Below are 20,021 nucleotides of genomic sequence, written 5' to 3'. Positions count from 1 at the left end.
CTCAAGATAAATAAATAAGTTTGCTTTTGAGTGATAGGACAAAAGCTTTTGCAAGTGTTTTAGCTTATTAATTATAATATTACAACTGTAAAGAATCCAATCTTGCCACAAACATTTGAAATTACATTGGTAAACTGGTCATATACACTTACCAAAGGTGATGGTCTTTAATTTTATTAGAATGATACTACGCATATTCAAATTAAATTATAATACTTATAATATGTTCAGTGAATATTTATAATATGATCTAAGAATGGGGTTCAAAACACAGTGCAGCTGGCTACTCAATACAAATTGAAAAATACTAATGCCTAACATTTCAAGCAATGACATTAAAGAAAAAAAACTGTATAAATATATATTGTATCATAATTTTTTTATCACACTATCAAATCTACCACAACAGCAGTGATCAACATTAAATACTTTCTTCAAGCGTACAAACTCAAAACTCAAACCAAACTGGATCTTTGGAGGAAAGCGATTAATTGACGCCCCGTTAAAAACTTACGGTCTTACCAGGAATGTACGGGATGTTGACCGGAGGACATCCGGCCTCGTCAGATCCGTCCAGACATTCTGTGGAGCCGTTGCAGCGAGCGGCGTTGGAGAGGCAACGTTCACCGGAGTAGGTGTCACACTCGATGTCACCCGGTCTGCAGACGGGTGGAAGAAGCTGCGGGGGTGAGCGGGGCGGATCTGTACCATTCACAACTCAACACATGCCATAGCAAGCAAGGAAAAAAATAATAAACAGAGTGAGAGTGGTTGTTTTAGTGTTGTTTTGGGGTGCTAAAAAGAGTGTTAGTTTGAAATTGTATGACCCGAGCAGGAGTAGAATTATTGTAACATCTCAATCCTTCAATATTTTTTTGAAATTTTGTAGAATAAGTTTTAAATGCTATTCATAGAGATAACTATATACAACTATTAGATTGATTTAAAAGTAATGGGTATCTACATCAAAATGCAAAGTTTGTATGTTTTGCAGCTCTTTTTTTTAAGGTATTCATTGTTGTTTTTATAATGTTAACCAACACTATCCATGAAACCAACAACATGTCATCGAAAGGTAGATCACAGGCGAACGTAATTATGAGTTTATTGCTCACACCAAAAATGAAAATATTACAAAGATCTGGGTGAATATACTACATAATGTTAACACTTTAAGATTGCCCAGGGGCCTGTTTCATAAAACTACTAGTCTAGTATTTACTAGTCCATTACTAGTGTATTTTACAAGTCTACGTTTCAAAAACCTACTAGTGTAAAATACTAGTTACTAGTGTAGGGACTAGTATTACTAGTGGTTTTTACTAGTGTAGACAGCAATGTGTTTCATAAAGTTTTACTCTTGTAAATTACACTGGTAAATACTTGCTATTTTCTAACAACCTCTCTACACCCGTATTATTTGAAGTAGACTAGTATTTTTGGAAAGAGAGTTATTTCATTACTCACATCATTTAAAAAAATGAATTATTAAGTTCTTTTTGCAAGTGCGAATTGGCTCACGTTTGCAATTTAAGATAAAAATAGATCTGTGAGTGCCAAAATGATAATTATTATTAGATATAAATTACAATCAATAAATGTGGCGTAGTCCAAAATTAGTGAAATTGAATTTTATAATGTATGTACAATCGCCCTATTAGAATTAATTATAATTACAAGTTATCAATTTCTCTGAAATTTTAGTCTAATTTTACTTGAGTTAAATTTTATGGTTATATCAACTATTTAGGTATCACAGAGAAAAGATTTTTAAGCTTTGAGAGAAACCAAATTAAAACCGCATACCGTATTGCATACAAAGATGTACAAAAATGTATCTTAACATTGCAACATTAATCAGATTATTTTACACCCAAGGCTCTCGGTTTTATTTAAAGACATTTTAATAGGGAATAATAGTAAGACAATTTTAAAGAGGAGTTGCATTGTATTTTTTAGGTGCTTATTATTTGTTTCTCTAAATAGCTAAAACCCTGTAATGTACTAACAATCTTTTTAGGCCTATATTTGATTTTTGGTTGTTGAACTGAACTGCTTACCATAAAAACATTACTTTTAATCCATTTTGGTATTCTGAATTTGTTATTCAAAGTAATAAAAAAATTAGATGTTGATTAGAGCTGTTATTTTAATGTTAAACATGTAAAAGTTTAATTAATGGAATAAAAAGTATAGTGAGTGGCACGGATTTCAACCAGGGACCCACCACATGACTAGCGAGAACTCTACCTCTGAGCTACGCCATGCCGTAGCGACTATGCCATGTTTTACTATACTTGTAAAAACCTACTTCTCCATTGCTTGTAACGGCGTTGCAATTATTTGTTGCATCAATAAACGTTTAGGCTTATTATTCATGGTTTGTAGACTCAACATTAGAATATCACCAAATGGTTTTAACCCAAATATCCTTATGCATTCGAATATTTGAAAACATAGGTAAGGGTACTTGAAACCGTTCCGTTCCAATAAACAAAATGTGGTTAGACGATTTAATTACATTCAAAATTTGAACCTTCTTTTCTTTTCTCATAGCAAGCTTAATTTTATATGTCAGAATAAAACAAAAACTATACAAATCACAGCTAATGCGGCAGCAACAGATCAACTTCCACCCAACTGTTGAGCGCCGCAACTAGGCCTACAACCACAACCGGCTACTACTATCACCGTGTTGATTGCAGCGACGCGACGCCGCGCCGCGCCGGCGTGCTCATTGATGAACATAAATAATAGCGGTTTGATAAATAATGTGTGATTGTTTTACTTATGTGTCTATAAAGTTATTAATTAGAAGAAGACACTGCGTTTCTACAACTATTTACTTTTTGTATCAAATGAAAACAAAATTAAAACCCTTTATAAAGGGTTAGAAAACCCGTGATTGAGGAAATTAGTTTTGAAAGTTTACCTTGTAAAGTTGGTCACGTGACTAGTAGTTTTGGTCACGTGACTAGTAAAATACACTAGTATTTACTAGCGGTATAAAAACGTTTATGAAACACAAATTAGTAGGACAGGTAAATACGGGACTAGTATTTACTAGACTAGTAATTACTAGACTAGTATTTTTATGAAACAGGGCCCAGGTAAATTTTAAGACTATGTACCAGAAATCCTTATAGTAACTATTAACAAGCGTTTGATTCAAATTCTATTATATTAGAATTTATTCAACTGAATTTAACTAAATTACAATATTTGCATTTAATTTGATTAACTTCTAGGATTAAGTTTTTTAGTGAACTGTTGTTGTTATGACAATGGTGATATTGAATAGAATTGACCAATCCCAGTGCCCGAGACCTCTACGAACCTCTATGTAAACTGAACACCTTCATCATGGCCTCTTTACTAAGTGCACGCCCATATGACTATATTTTTTACATGTACTGACTACAGCCTCTCCCACTACATTATGTTACTATGCTTGAATGTTTGCCGTTTGGAGTAAAAACAGCAATCATAATCTCTAATTACAATTATTGCAGCCTAAGTAAATTAATATTGTAGACCAAAAGCCGCAACAATTTGTCAACCATCCATTTTAGGAGATCTCTTTATTTATATTTCTGTACCAAAGTCAGCTTATCCTAAATTTCCTAAATTCCTAAATTTTTATATTGGTACCAGTCAATGATTTACGTAATTATTTTGATTCACTTAATATTTTCTATTGAGTTTTGACCCAAACAAAATGGTTATTTGTAATTATTTTTATTGTTCAAATCAAAACAGTTAGGGCTACAGTAGAAACAAATCCTGTACTATTGATCGTGAGGTTTTAGAGAATTATATCTAAAACAACCACTCGCAAGTACACAAATAAAATAAACATAAACTTGCATTAACTAAATACAATAATAAAAAGCTCATAGCTGAAAATATCCTTTACTGAAACAAATATGTTTAAACCAAAAGCATGGTTTAAAACTTATCTAAAAAAGAGTGTAGATGAAAAACCAAAATTGAAACATATCACATGACTTTTGTGCAAGCAAAAACAGACATATTTTTAATACAGCTCATGATTTACAGTCATTAAAATAAAGAAAAGATCAAATATTCCCAATATCTCACAAGTATACGTTTAGGCATAGAGTAAAGTCATACAAATAAAGAGTGATATCATTCAACATAACACAAATTAACTTACCCCTGAAATCGCGGACACTAAGCCCATCCGTGCTGACTGGGTAAGGTCCAATATTGCGGAACTGGTCAATATGTCTTCGAAACAAGTCTTCAATTTCATTCTTGTTTGTGGCTCCTTCCGATGATATGTCAAACGTTACAAAGGAATTAAAAACGTCAAATTCGCTCCTGAAAATAAGGTCATGTATTTACATTGTACTACATTGTATTACACATGATGAAAAAGGAAATATTATTTGCATATTTCTTAATCACAAAAATTTAGTTCAATCTATTGTTAAAATTTGCCTTTTGTATTCAGTTCATATAACTGTAACAAACAAGTTTAAAAATATTAACTAGTTCTGATGCTGTTACCTGCTTGTGACATGTCGAAAGATAAAAGAATGGATACACTTGTAACAACAATCATCTGAGCTGCATATAAGCTTAGGCTTTCACCATTGACTATATACACATACACACACATACATGGTAAGAATGTAAAATTATCAAATTTCCTAATCAGAGACACAGCTTACAATTATTCCACAAATCCTGTAAAATTCTCCTCAAGCAGATGATTGCGGCAAAATAGTAATCATCTCCCGCGGTCTTGTGAAGATCATCATTGTCTTCCGCAAATGAGGCAAAATTCTTTTCTTTTCCCGTGGTTATGTGGACATTATCATCATTTTTCGTGATCGTGGCATAATTCTAATCATCCCTCGCGGCCGTGTAGAAACAATTATTGTATCTCCCGAGTTCCTGTGCACATGGTAATCTTCTCCTGCAGTCGTGAAGACATCGTAATAGTCTCCCATGATTGAGGCAAAATGTTAATCATATCCTGCAGTCGTGTGGAGATCGTCATCGTCTTCCGTGATGGCGGCAATATTCTGATCATACCTCGCGTTTCTGTAGTATCATCATCTTCTGCGATCACAGAAAATTCTGATCATTCCTCATCATGGCCGTGTGTTGACATATTATTGTCTCCTACGATCACGGAAACGTAACTGTTATCGTGAGTGATTGCGGTAAATTGAAAATTCCAGGTAGAAATACAAAATTCATGCATAATTCCCGGTTAAAAATTTCAAACATAATTCCCGGATTTCCCGGTCGGTGGACACCCTGATATATATGTTCCAAAGGGGCTTTACTATAATAGTTGTGCCCAGGGCGCTGGCAGGGTCAAAAACGGGCCTGTATCAAACTCTAAAGAGTGGTAAGCTGTATTCAAAATTGTACAAAATAAGAGTAAGTGAGGTGGTGTACACATTATTAGTTAGTAGGTATCTCCTAGACAGCGAAGTCCTTCCTAATATTACTTTTTTTAGTCTGGATGGTTAAACTTCCACAAAATGTCGTATCCCAACACCTTTTCAATGACCTCTTCTTCATCACTATTAGAATAGTTTACTCTTTTCACTGCATTAGAGGAAGGTGCTGTCTATTGTGATGGTGTGTCTAATGTTGCTACGCAGCTCAGACTGACTGCTCCAAAAGCAGACAGTCCAGGCCGCAGCAAATAGTCCGAGCTTATTAGTTATAGTACTCATACACAGCGTATCTATTGCACGTCTAGCAAACCACAGCCTAAGACACAGGCTGATTTGCTAGCATTGCTGTTTCAAGATCAGCACCTGCTCTAATCTTATCACTGAATTCACTAATAGCTTGCCTATGTGACCTAATACCAAGTTACTTCACTGTCTTTCGGATCATTGCCCCTAACGCCAGAAGTCCATAGTGACAGGCAGCAGTGTGATAATTATAAAGTTTCGATATAATAAGTTGTGATGGCCGACTCAGTTTTTGGCGGTGAAAGAGAGAGGTTAAGACACTAACTTCATCCAAAGACTCTACTTAAGGTAAAGCTGGGTTTTCCTAGGCGGGGAAGCGGAGAGCGGAGAGAGGAACGCGGAGAGCGGAAAAGAGATTAACATAGTGTTCCGCTCCACTTCTAGGAAAACAGTAACATTAAATTACCTAAGACAAGTGGAGTCCGCTCTCCGCATTCCTCTCTCCGCTCTCCACTTCCGCGCCTAGGAAAACCCGGCTTAAGAGTGAATACTTACTTGTCCATATCGATCACACCAGACTTCTGTGTTCCTTCGATGTTGACTAGGAGTTCATCTATGGCTCGAGAGAACTTCTCAGAGAATTCCTTGAATTTTTCACTGTTTCTGTCGGCAAAATCTGGTGCGTACGGCTCGTGAACAGTCATCGTTACTCGGAAGAAAGCTGGATAAACAGAGCAAAAAGATTAAAAACAACTGTAAAATATCCCACCGCAGCAAAACTGCAAACTAAGCAAATTTCCGTTTGTCTGGTTGAATTGTTAAGCTATGGTTCCACAGGATGCGGAATCTCCGCCGTGCGGTGCGATTTTTTCCGCTGAGGAATTAAAACGACACTGGTTTAATGGAGTTCCCATGTGTGCGGTTCCACTGACTTGCGATTCCGCATCCTGAATTTTCGGTTCCGCATGGCGGAGAAATCATACTGGTCTGAGAGCAGTAGCAGTGCAGATTCCGCCAGCGGAGAAGAGCCATCAAGTATTGTGACCGTGCAGTTTCATTATGTCATATGCTGTAAAAAGAGTTATAGATGAACGATTATAAAGTAACACCTATAATCGCAACACTGACTTTCAACAAACTAACTGTTAAAATAAATTATTATAATACATTTAACATAAACTGTCGAAAATGGTAGACCTGACTAACAATTATCCTGAGATGTTTGGGTATCAAGTGTTAAACGGGATCTCGTGATTGAAACCCCTTAAGTTTTGTTAAATAAATAGCAAAAATAGGCCCCTTCACATATGTCACTTCGATCACTGTGACTTTACACTAACAAAGATAAAAGATCGACAACATCATCATCAATGTCATCATATAGCATTAAAGCCAAAAGGGCTTTCCTCTTTCTATCCATACTCGTCGCTAGTTTGGACAGAACTGAATCTCCGCAACGTTATTTTCACAGTCTGTAGAACCACCCCTCTAGATTTTTCGCTGCGTAATTTTCCGCTGCAAAAAATTATGCACCGCATGGCGGAGATTCCGCATCCTGTGGAACCATAGCTTCAATAAAATGTTCCTTTGACATGTCAGATGTCTTCCCTTTTTCAATAACATTAGGTTTAACGAGTACTTACGTTCACTGCTGGAAGGAAAAGAGTAATCTTGGTAAAATGTCAATTATATTGAGTGATATAAATAAATTTTCTGGTTGTGATCAAAATATATCCATAAACAAGCTAACTACAACATATTTTACAGGTTGGTCTAGATCTAGCGATACAATTTTTTCGGGTAGTAGAGCAACACAAGTGTGACTCAAATCTACAATTTAAAAATATATATTCCACACACCCACTTGCAGAAACATTATTTTGATTTTTTTTGAAAAACCTGCACATTTATACAAAATTTTAAAATTTCTGTAGTATTTTATAACTTTGACACTACCATCATATTCTCCATTAAATTCTATGTAAGAATAGACAGCTTTTGGTGAGCCCAAAGCTTCAGAATTGCTATTTAAATCGATTAGAACTAAGAAATTTTGGTTTTCACAAAAAAAGGTTAAAAATAAGCCTACAGACAAGCTTTTTTAGAAAAATACCAGAAATTAGCAAATGGCAACAAAAACTGCTCTAAAATCATAGCTTTTAAAAGATATGATGAGGCATTGGATTTGCTTCCTTTTAAGTACAGCTATTCCAGTTATAACTGTGGAAAACATGGTTTAAGGAAAACAAAAACACACTATAACAAACCAAAAAGACACACATGATATTATTATTATAGAAACAGCATGAGGCTGCAACAAAATGTGTATCTAGACGAGTTCAAAACAAATTCCAAGTATTGGATTGATAACCAAACTAAAATGCAAGTTCATTTTATTATTTTTTTTTTTTTTTTATGTCCTCCATTTTCTCTGATGCAGGCTCTAGCTCTCTTCCGCAAAGAAATCCATGGGGTTCAGATCAGGAGATCTTGCGGGCCAGGGCACCAGACCTCCTCAGCCTATCCACGTGGGATAGTTAGCACTCAGCCAATCTTGAATGTCATTCGTAAAATGAGGAGGTGCTCCGTCTTGTTGATAAATCATATCTTGACGGAGCACAGGAATCAATCCAAAATTTGAAGCAGATCGTGTTGAAAAAATTCAAGGTACATCTCTCCACTCAATCTTCCCTAAAAAATATGGGGACCTAAGAAGCAATCACCAATTACAGCTGCCCAAACGTTTATAGTAAATCTTTTTTGAAAGGAGTATTGAGAAGAGCATGGTGCTAGAGTAGATTTCTGTCGCTACCTCCTGAATTCTGACATTGAACAATACCACTTTTTCAAAAAGATTTGTGGACAGATGAAGCTCTTTTTACAAAACAAGGTGTATTCAATTCCAGTGCCCTGGCCCGCAAGATCTCCTGATCTGAACCCCATGGATTTCTTTTAGGAAGAGAGCTAGAGCCTGCATCCGAGAGAATGGAGGACATTTTGAAAATAAATTAAAATGAACTTGCATTTTAGTTCGGTTATCAATCCAATACTTGGAATTTGTTTTGAACTTGTCTAGATACAAATTTTGTTGTAGCCTCATGCTGTTTCTATAATAATAAAAACTATCGTGTGTTTTTTTTTTTGTTATAGTGTGTTTTTGTTTTCCTTAAACCATGTTTTCCACAGTTATAACTGGAATAGCTGTACTTAAAATGAAGCAAATTAAATTCCTCATCATATCTTTTAAAACCTAAAATTTTAGAGCAGTTTTTGTAGCCATTTGCTTATGTCTAGTATTTTTCTTTTAAAAGTGTCTGTAGGCTTATTTTTAACCTTTTTTTGTGAAAACCAAAATTTCTTAGTTCTAATCGACTTAAATAGCAATTCTGAAGCTTTGGGCTTACCAAAAGCTGTCTATTCTTACATAGAATTTAATGGAGAATATGATGGTAGTGTCAAAGTTATAAAATTGTATGAAAATACTACATAAATTTTAAAATTTTGTGTAAATGTACAGGTTTTTCTAAAAAAATCAAAATAATGTTTCTGCAAGTGGGTGTATGGAATATATTTTTTTAAATTGTGGATTTGAGTCACACTTGTGTTGCTCTACCACCCGAAAAAAATTTTAACGCTAGGTCCAGACCACCCTGTATACTTACTCTCCATACAAATACAAGAGTATTTTATAAATACAGTTTTTTTTTATTTTCTTCATATTTTGTTATACTACAACATTTCAATCCATAAAACTATTTGTTTTTATATGCTCTATTTAACTGTATTGAAAATTGGTCATTTTTATGTTTTAATGGTAAAATCGTAGAAAACAATTTTTTGAAGACTTCAAAACCCATTTCCTATTGCCCGATCAATCGATCATGTTTATTAAGGAACTTAATCAAATTATCAAGCCCAACAAATTCATGCAAAATGTAATCAAATCAGCCAGATCGGGATTAAATCGGGCATTTCATGACAATTTTCTTGGTTTATTGTGTTTACCGACATATTTAATAATTTTAAAGAATATTTTTTTCAACCTCTAGGGACATCGAAATGAAAAAAATCGGTCTCAGGTCTGGGCCTTACCATGCCTCCTACTGTAGTAGCTTTTTACTATAAAAAATTTCTCTAAACACCCAATAAAACCCACTTTTTAACCTTTTCAAGCCCTACCTCTCTGTTGGGGAGAAAAGTTGTTACTGCCAAAGTCTGGTGGCTCCGAGCTCACTGGGATCAGATCGTCATCATCAGGTTCTGGGAATCGGTCTTCCGTCGGTTCTCCAGAGGAATGGTAGCCTGACGTGCCTCCGTTGTTAAAGTCGTCATCGTCCGTCGTCAGTGACGACAGGTAGTTGTTATGGTGGGTGGAGTTGAAAACATCAACGTCGTCTCCGTCTGTACTCCGTGTATCTCTCGATAACCTGAAAAGTGAATACAATTTAAGTTTTTGATAAATTTATAATTTCAGTCAATTTGGAGATGGATTAGAATTTATAGTATTCTGACATATCAGGTTAATTTTTTTAAGGTTATAAAAATGAATGTTGCATAAACGAGATGACAGATTTGTAACTGACTCGGATCAGCTGATTCTTCAGCCAGGACCATTCATTAAAAGCCCAATGATCAAAAGCTTCTGGCTCTTCTCAGGATCGAACCAGTGAATACATTTAGGTATTCTACATTCACTTGTAGTTTTGGGGGTTTTTTTATGCTCATTACCGTACCATGTTTTATCCAAGTATACCAAGAAGCAGGTATTTAACACATTCAAGATTAAATTAAAAGATCACCTTAGGTCCCTAGTAGAGCATCTTTTACAGTTTTAAAGGCAAATACTCATACAATAACACATTAACTACTCCTGAAATTCCTCCAATTATAAAGTGAAGGTTTAAAATGTACTTATGTAGTTCAAAATGTTTTAGTCATTGACATCATAGAATTTCATCCATCAATGGCACAAATAGTGGAATGGAAATTGAATAAAAACAGTACTCATTTATTAAAATAAATTGTTATTATTTTAATGCATGTATGATCAAAAGGTAACTTTTTAGTACACATAATTCTTTGCAACATCTTTTAACGAAAAAAAAAATAGATACCTAACTTAGAGATAGAGAGTAAAGTTATTAGCTAAAGCTCAATAAAAAAATATTTTAAAACTGGAATTGTTTTGGTTTAGATCTTTTACTAATTAGTTTTTATAATTTACTGAATCAAAAGTATTGTACATAATTGAATATGAATATAGAAAAATGTATAGAACTATGAAGCCATATTTGTTGCTAGAATTAATGTTTAGTTCTACTTTAATTAGATCTTTTACTAATTAGTTTTTATAATTTACTGAATCAAAAGTATTGTACATAATTGAATATGAATATAGAAAAATGTATAGAACTATGAAGCCATATTTGTTGCTAGAATTAATGTTTCGTTCTACCTTAATTACACTAATATAACTGATAGACAGTTAATTTATTTGTCACCTAAACATCAAGTAAAGTGATCAATAACATTGATTAAATATACGGTTTGTATTCAAGTCAATGGCAATAACAATGTTAAAGGAGCGCCTTCATATACTATCGGCAAAACCTGCAGTGCAAGTGTGTTCTAAAGCTGCGCTTCTAGGATTGTAGGCGCTCAAATATTATCAAGTATGCGATTTCTTTGCTCTAATAGTCTTTTTCAACTGACCCAAGACAAAAGTATAATTTTTAGTAGGGAACTTCATAAATTACATAGGGTTTTTATTTGTGAAATCTTTCATTTGACTGGTCAATATTAATTTAGTAAAAAAATTAATTCAATTAATTATTTTTTTAGATACCAATGTTCTGCAACGTGGAAAAGTCGCAGAAGAGAAAAGCAGTTCTCTTTACTGTATGAAATAGTTATACTCATGCCATTGATTTTTAGAAACAAATCTGTATTATTTAGTTTTCTTTCCTTAATTCAACACCACATCAGAAAAAATAACAATGACCTTATTGAAACACCTTATTGATTTTAGCATACTGTACACAGTGCCACGTCTCTGGGGTCATACTCAACATTGATTAAAAACAAGAATCAACTCTACAGCTCAGTTTTATAATTTTTTTAAATGTGATTAATGTATATAAAAAACAATTAGGTTACTTTTGAGATGTTAATTTTACAAAATCTGAAAATTGCTGTTTGATTCCAAGCGTGATTAATTCTGGACCTTTATTAGGCTACATTAATTTTGTCAAGGGGCTTTCAAAAAATAATGCTAGGCTATATAAAACCTAACCTCTACGCTCAATCACTTGACATTCTACGCCAAAAAGACAATACTGATAAAGTTGGCAATGAAAAGCACAGTTTTTTAGAGAAGTGCCCAACTATGTTGGCTGTACCAATTGTTCAAAGTAAAAAATATAATTCAACACAACATAAGTATACATAAAAACCTCCTTGGTACCTTCTGATATTTTTATAAAGATTATGTTAACCTTTTAACGTTTTAAATTCAGGGAACAACACTCAGTATTCACCAGTATCTTTTAGTCCATTAATTTGTTTGGGAAAAATCCCGGGAAGCAAATCCGTCTGTTAAAAAAATAGAGTAGATTATTTTTTTTTAACCCAACTTAATGGTTTGTAAATTACATGTGAGGTGTTTGGAAAATTATAAGAAAATTTAATAAGTTATGTAAATCCACCATAATATAAATCGATGTTATGTAAACCTCGCCGTAGAAATCACACGTTGGTCTACACTTGAAACACAATTTGTTGCCCAAAGGAAGTGAAATTTACAATTACAATTATACATATGAACATCTCTCATTTGAGGTAAAAAATTCGATAAATTCTATCAAAATCAATTATGCGTCCCTAAATTTTCCACCAAATACCATTTTGCAAAACTGCAAACACTTTCACCCCTGCTTATGAAATTTTCAAGTTCATTAATTCTGAAGCGCAATTCAGTAGCCGAATCCCGTGTTGCTTCTGTTTGATTCTGAAGGCTCGTGCGACTAAACTGTGTTACCCTATGATTAGTGGTCCGCACAGTCGGGCGTGCCACAGTGGGATAGGGCAGGGAACAGTGAAGAGTTACCTTGCGTGCGCCACGACACACCTCAAACCATCTACACCTACAATTAGACTAATTCGAAGTGGAAATAAGATTTAACTGTCAAACTTGTGTTACCTAGTTCCATCGCAATAACAAATAAACATTTAACTTACTGTTTACGAGTTTAAGTGAAAAATGTTTAAAGCCTATTATTAAATTGTTTGTAACAGGTTTGCACTGAATGTGGATACAAGACCCGAGTACGACAACTATTGGTTTTCTTATGGTAAACTCAATACTATCCTTATATTTAATACGTGATGTTGATTTATACGACACACTAATCCTCCGTAAAAATTTGACGGATTTTTATGTGTCAAAATTAAGCATTTTTTTGTGTAGACGCCCCCTTTCACCAATTCCTGTAATAAAAGTCCTCAGGCTTTACCCCACAGGTTATCAAAATCCCAATGTATTTTTTATGAAGAAAATGTACTTACGCAGCTGTTATGCTTCGTTCTGCTATTTAATTAAATTTGTTTATAATGAAGATTTGTTTCCTGGCGCCATATGGTTAATGAATTAGACTTTTGCATATTACAGTACAGTATTTTAAATGCAATACACTATAAAGTTATGGTAATATATTAGGAAATCTGCATTTAAATAACCAATAAGTACGATTGAGCTTTGCTTATATGTTTCCTGGTAAGCGTGATGTAGGCCTAACTGTTTCTTATAGTGGATTTTAAAAACTGAATTATTCTTTCCTGCATTCACACCCCGTAGCGAAGCACGGGCAGATCAACTGGTTAATTTTTTAATTGATTCTAAACAAAATGTTACAGCCCCCATTGCTGTAAAAACTATGGTCCAAAATAGTTATCGCAATTTTTGCGACTTTTCCCATAAAATATAGTTACTCCACTGCTTACACATGATAAGCGTTGTTGGCAAGCTAAATGGGAGAAAGTATGTCATATTGCGGATACTGTTTATTTTAATTAACGTTGTTTAAATACCTGTAATGTTGATAATCCAATCGGTTGTGAAACAACTAGTTTCGGCTCACAATGTAGCCTTCTTTTTTCGGAAGAAGTGATAATATCCTTGGGAAAACCTGAAGAAGGCTCCATTGTGAGCCGAAACTAGTTGTTTCACAACCGATTGAATTATCAACATTACAGGTATTTAAACCACTTTAATTGTATCTTGATAATCCGGAGGCTACCCATTCGAAAAAATGTTTATTTTATTCTACAATAGCATTACTTTACACCTAGCTACTCACGTGTTGGAATACAAAGGTTGCGAAGTTATTTCCTTCTCCGTCGTCGACGTCTCCGGCGTCGTCTCTTCCGAAGAATCTGACCAGAACGACCAACCATCAAACTGCCTCTTCACCCTGTCCAGCATCCTTGCTGCACCTCCCCACACACTATCACTCACTACACCGTCACTTCCACTATCACTAACACTACCACTAGCCGTCCTTCGGTGGTTCACTACCTTCCATCTGGGACCACCCGACGGTTCTTCAAAGACTAGATCTTCATCGAGGAACTGAAACAAACAAAAATACGCATGATGAGCGAAAACGTTTAGTTTACACATGAACATAATCCACTTAAACTCTATTGTTGTCAAAGACAAAGTAATATGTTGAGTTTTGGTCTTCGGGAGATTGGGTTATTTGCAATCTTAGTGATCTAGGAGTTTGGTATATAAGGGATGGGTCATCTGCAAATCCACTTTAATGTTAAACATTTTTGTAATACCAGTATGGTCACTGTATAGGGGTGGACTTCCGTATCTGTTGGCACAAACAACCGAATGAAAATATCGATTGTTCGATTGTTTCATTTGATATGTCAATCGATATTTTCACTCGGTTGTTTGTGCCCCGAAAGATGTAGATACGAAAGTCTACCCCTGTAAAGTGGCTGTATATCAGTATCGCAGTTAACATAGTTCTCCATTGAAAATCGAACACTGTTTAACATTTACACATCTCACATGGATGAAATATAGGTACAAAGTTATATTTTGTTGGTAATAGTTTAATTTTTCATTATTTTGTCCATATAAGAACGCTTACAAAAAATTTGAAACTTTTCACTACCATAACCCTTTGTGATGTTGTTTGTTGCTCGATAGTAACAGATAATAAAACTATCATTTTTAGTTACCATGCTGAATACAGTAAATACCGGAAAGAGTGAAAATAATAAACGCAGTGAATATACTGAATGTAGTGAACGTGTTCATGTTTAATTCAATATATCACGTCAACATTCCCTTGAAACCCGCCATCGTAAGAAAGACAAGTAATAGCGCTAAAACCCGTGACTTTATCGTAAGTTGTAAACAAACGAGCGTCTATGTGTTAACATACATGTTGCGAACAGCTGTTCTGCAGCTCTGGACGTTGAAATGTTTACCGTTCCACTGGTGAAACACTTTCGCTCAACTAAACCCGTACAAATAAACACCACAAGTTGCCAAAGCTGCGTCAGAACTGGCTAGCTAAACAAACTGAGGCTATTTGCAACATTGTAGACTAAATCGTGTACGACTAAATGTACTTCTTTACGAATCGTAAAGAAGGTTTAATGTTAATCCATGGTAGTTCTAATTTAACATAAGCCTAAATCTGATATCAATTGGGGTGCGGCTGATCGAGGATTATACCTTGGGGCGTCATGGATGTCCTGGTTTTTATGATTGTGAGATAACTGGAAACCGATGGTTGGGAGCAGCTTAAGTTCCACATTTCCATAAAATCTCCAAATGTTTCTAAGGTTAGGAAAAACTGTATTGGTTGAGGACTATTTCAACTAATATTTTATGTTCGTTTTCTATATTTTCACAGTATACAGTAACACTGTGTCTAGTGGTTACAGAGTGGTTATTCTGAACTTGAATCCCGGGTCTAAACCCCACCAATTACCAATGTTAGTTTTTTTAGTGGTATAGTTCCGGAACTGGGTTGTTAATTTTGACACACCTGTTTTGGACATATAAATTTTTCGTTACAAAAATTAATTCGAAAGCTTTGCTATACAAAACTAATAGATTTGTCAACTTGGTGTCTCCTAGTGTAAACTATTTAAGGAAATTAAGTGAAAAATCATAATAGCTTTTGCCGTTTACAAATTCCGAAGGACCTGATGAAGGTGTATCAATCTAGCCTGAGGCCCAGAAAGGTGTGATAATAACAGCTGTTTAGGTCATTATCTGACACGCAGCGCGTAGGTCATGAGCAACAGTAACTGAAGTGACAACAATGCCCAGCCAAACAGCTGATACTAACACCATATTTATTGTGATCAGCTGTTTACTATATAATTATTACTAACTAAAATATCAATACTAAGCTCAAGTATACACTAAACCTTCGGGGAAAATGCCTTTCTTACAATGTGAATATTCCGGGGATTCCGGTGAAATCAATTTGTTGTACACATCAAAGACATTCATACAAAAGCAACTCCAATTATTAATCATTATGTATATTTTTAGTTTATTGTATATTTTTAATTTTATTAAAGCCAATTTAAGACCAGCTTATGTTTGACTACAAGGTCCATGGGAGGTATAAATGTATTAAATATCTTTAGCGAACATGATGAAAGTTCTTAAGAGTCAAAGTGTAAAGTATGTCAGTATAGTACTGTAACAGTAGTTTACGCAACGATTAAGTATAGTTATACCTTAGGAAATCCAAGGATTATTTCGTGTTATAGCTTTATTACGTTTAATTTTTATTAGGTCTTTCTTATCTTATGAAGTTAAATAATATATTTTAAAAATCTTAAAAATCTTTGGAGGAAATACATACAATATGGGAGAGAAAGGAGTAGTAAATGAATACATTCGATCGATAACGACTCAAGTTTTAAGTTTATATGTGCAATTAATAATAGCAGACATCTTGGCAAAAAGATTTTCGTCGTTTATTTATTGGCAATGCTCTACATGGATTTTAGAAAGAACTTATACAATTTTGAGTCCATATCGACGGTAAATCATACATAATATAATATTACATGTATGAATAAGTTATGTAAAAATATATTCATATTTTGGTTAGCCTTTGACAGTATATGGCCAACAATTGTCTTAAGTTAACTCGACGCACTTTATTATTCGCTCTAAAACTTTTAAAACAACGAAACGAATCCATTGAAACAAAAACTGCTTACTAAACGAACCAAACCAGCTATTAAATTCAATCAAACCCCTACACAACGACAAGTGGATAGATACTTTACAATAGTACAAGGCAATACACGCCTACATAGAGTAAGAAGAGGCGGAACAATATGGTGATCAGGATCATTATCACTCTATGGAGCCACTACACCAATCTAGCACTCCTCTAGGACTAAACCACTCGACTATTTAAAATAATTCTCATTGGCTGTATTGTCCGATATAATCGTTGCCGATTGTGCAGATTTGTGTAATTGGTTGTAAGATTTAGTTAACTGTATTTGATTACCTACAGGTAGATAAGGAAATATAGTAACCCACTAATCCATATTATCCTATAATTATATACTTTGTGGCGTTTTACGATTTGTTTGATTTTTTAAAGGAAATGTCCAAAACAAGGCCTTATATCTTGTGTCAATATTTTGTAGATACTGTAGCAATCATTGATATAATCAACCCCTTGGACTCGAACAAGCAAACTTCAGATTTCAATGCGAGAACTATGACAATAACTGAATGTTTCATCGCACAAAAAGCTTTAGTATTAACTACAACTATACACCGATTAGAAATTTAAACGTGTTACAACATTTTATAGATTTACCCATACGAATAAAGCAATCAGCAGCGGCAATTGTTGAAATCAAATAAGTGTTAATATATTTAAACATTTCAATACTATTTTCTAAATTAACCATAAGTTACATTTTAATGTTTTATAAACTCTTAAGTAATAAATTCTACTCAAATTCAAAATTCCTTAAATAATGAATAATGCATATAATATTGTAGACATAGGATTACAGTACTTTCTAGACGTGTCACATTTGAGAAAAACAATGTTCTGTTTTCTACACCCCTAGTTTCAGTGATGTTAGTTCCCAAACTCGCCGCAAGAATACACCACCTCTCAACAATGTTAATGTTGATGCACTGTTAAAAAATTTGAACTGCATTGTTTCAAAACCAACTATGAATGTTTGTATAATTTAATTATAAAATCTCTGCGTTTACAATACTTACAATTATTTCAATTCTATTTGCAAAACTAACTGTCTTTTTAAAGGATGATGTAATAATAAATGTTATCTGCCGCTTAAAGTTTATTCAAATACCCAACAGTAAAGTTTGCAATAGCAAATATTAGTGCAACATTTTAAATTTTACATTGTTAATTGTTCGGAACTGGATACAGCTGTCCTTGATAATCAAGAGCTTGATAAATATTCTTGGCTATAGAATCAGCTGATTTTAGTAAGTAGTAAAAAACTATAATAAAATGCTCATGCATTTAACAATTGTCACCTTTGACTCACCTTCACAGGCCTGGCCTGTTGTGTCGTCGTATTAGTAATCTAATGGATTGATGCTAACTATTTGATTGCGATAACTGTTAAAAACTCTAAGAATTCCTTAAGTCGATTTTACAGCTTCATATTAACTTATTTCTTGTTATTTCCATAACCATAACCACAATTCACGACTATTTTACGAGTCAGAGCCCAAAATGACTTAGGGGAAAAGATAAATACACAAAAGGATATTACTGAATGGAAATTCAAATTCGGCTGTAACTCGAGCTAACAAAGGATTTGTAATTTTGAGGTAGGCAATTCCAGAGGGGCCCCGAGCACCGAACCATTGGCTCGAAATACGATTCAAAATTTGATGGTGCCCCCGGAGTATAGGCCCCCCCAAATAGAGGTCAAGGGTTCATTTTTATTTTTTTGCTGTTACATCTCTATGTTAATTCCAATTTAAGACCAGCTTGTGTTTCGACTACAAAGTCCATGGGAGGTATAAATGTATTAAATATCTTTAGGAAACATGAAGAGGGTTCTTAAGAGACAAAGTGTAAAGCATGTCAGTATAGCACTGTAACAGTACGCAACTTATAAGTATATAGTATAAGTTAGTTATATAGTACGATTGCGTAAATAAAGTGTTAACGACACGAATTTTATCATGCCTCCATGGATACAAATTATTATAATAACTTTTGAAAACCTTACATAAATTTTTGGACGTCTGAGGGGCGTAGCCCGAGAGGATCTCTGGGAAGTGAATATGCCTATAGCATTCCTAGATATGCGGACAATCTTTGTGCTTGATTTTGGCTGTATCGGTTTAGTATTTTAGTCGTGGCAGCCGGACAGACAGACAGACACCAACTCAAATTTATAATAGTATAGAAATATTTCAATTGTATTCACTCTATTGGTTACTGAGATATCAATTCAAGTTCCAAACAAAGATCGTTGCCTCTAATTCCAATGCAGAATAAGTAATTTGGGTAATTTGATATTATACGGAGGCCACCTACCATAGCGCGCTGCGGCGGCTATGTTAGGTCGGGTTATCAACAATAGAAAGTAAAAAACACCGCAGCGCGCTGTAAAATATGTGGCGTCTGTATAATACCAAAGTACCATAATTTGTTAATACAATTAAATCGAATGGTACTCTTATGCTCCTTGAAGCAACACATCTAAACAATCGTTGAGATGATGCTACTTATAATTATGTGTCCTTCCTAAAGGGGTGCATTTAAGATTAAAAAGTTAAAAGAAATCTTTTAAAGTTTAAAAAAACATAATATTCCGCACTTAAAAATTACAATCGCAAAAATAAAGTACATGCTTTGAGTCTGTACTCAGCCATTATAATACCCAACAATTTACTCCTCCTACCGGTGTAAGCGACCTGTAGGCATCAGAGATCGGATCATTCCCATGTCAAGTGATTTTCGTGTTGACAAGTTATTTAAAGGTGTTTGAGAACATCAAGCTAGGTTGACGTTGACACTGTTGGACATGTTGACTATGACAGACTGTTTGATAAAGTACTTGCTCGTATCTATGAGGTGTCTGTCTGTCTAACACATCGTATCATGTGTTTGACGATACCCACGCGTTCCAAAACTTGAAATATTGTAACCCGCGATGAAATCTGATCGTTAAGACGAAAACCATCCGGCGAACTGGAGTGGCAAATAAAAAGTCCTCACTTAAAGTGGAGGTTTCTGTTTTGATAGTGACCAATTGGCTACTACGGCG

At 34.4% G+C, this 20,021-nt stretch overlaps 1 protein-coding gene across 1 annotated transcript in view; it reads right to left on the bottom strand.

Moving 5' to 3' along the window:
* LOC128992711 (basement membrane-specific heparan sulfate proteoglycan core protein-like) overlaps positions 1-20,021 on the bottom strand; it is a 385,028-nt gene that overhangs the window by 247,783 nt on the left and 117,224 nt on the right. Inside the window, exons 2-6 of the mRNA XM_054416431.1 lie at positions 14,039-14,310; positions 9,864-10,111; positions 6,240-6,405; positions 4,178-4,344; positions 523-702 (exon numbers count right to left, since the gene is read on the bottom strand). Coding sequence (XP_054272406.1) covers positions 523-702; positions 4,178-4,344; positions 6,240-6,405; positions 9,864-10,111; positions 14,039-14,310 — 1,033 coding nt within the window. The remainder of the gene's footprint in view (positions 1-522; positions 703-4,177; positions 4,345-6,239; positions 6,406-9,863; positions 10,112-14,038; positions 14,311-20,021) is intronic.

Source organism: Macrosteles quadrilineatus, unplaced genomic scaffold (genome assembly GCF_028750875.1).
Source record: "Macrosteles quadrilineatus isolate MER2022 unplaced genomic scaffold, UCM_ALF_1.0 Scaffold_4__1_contigs__length_99947679, whole genome shotgun sequence".
Lineage (NCBI taxonomy): Eukaryota > Metazoa > Arthropoda > Insecta > Hemiptera > Cicadellidae > Macrosteles > Macrosteles quadrilineatus.
The sequence above is the reverse complement of the archived record's forward strand: the minus strand, read 5'-3'. Positions and strand labels throughout refer to the sequence as shown.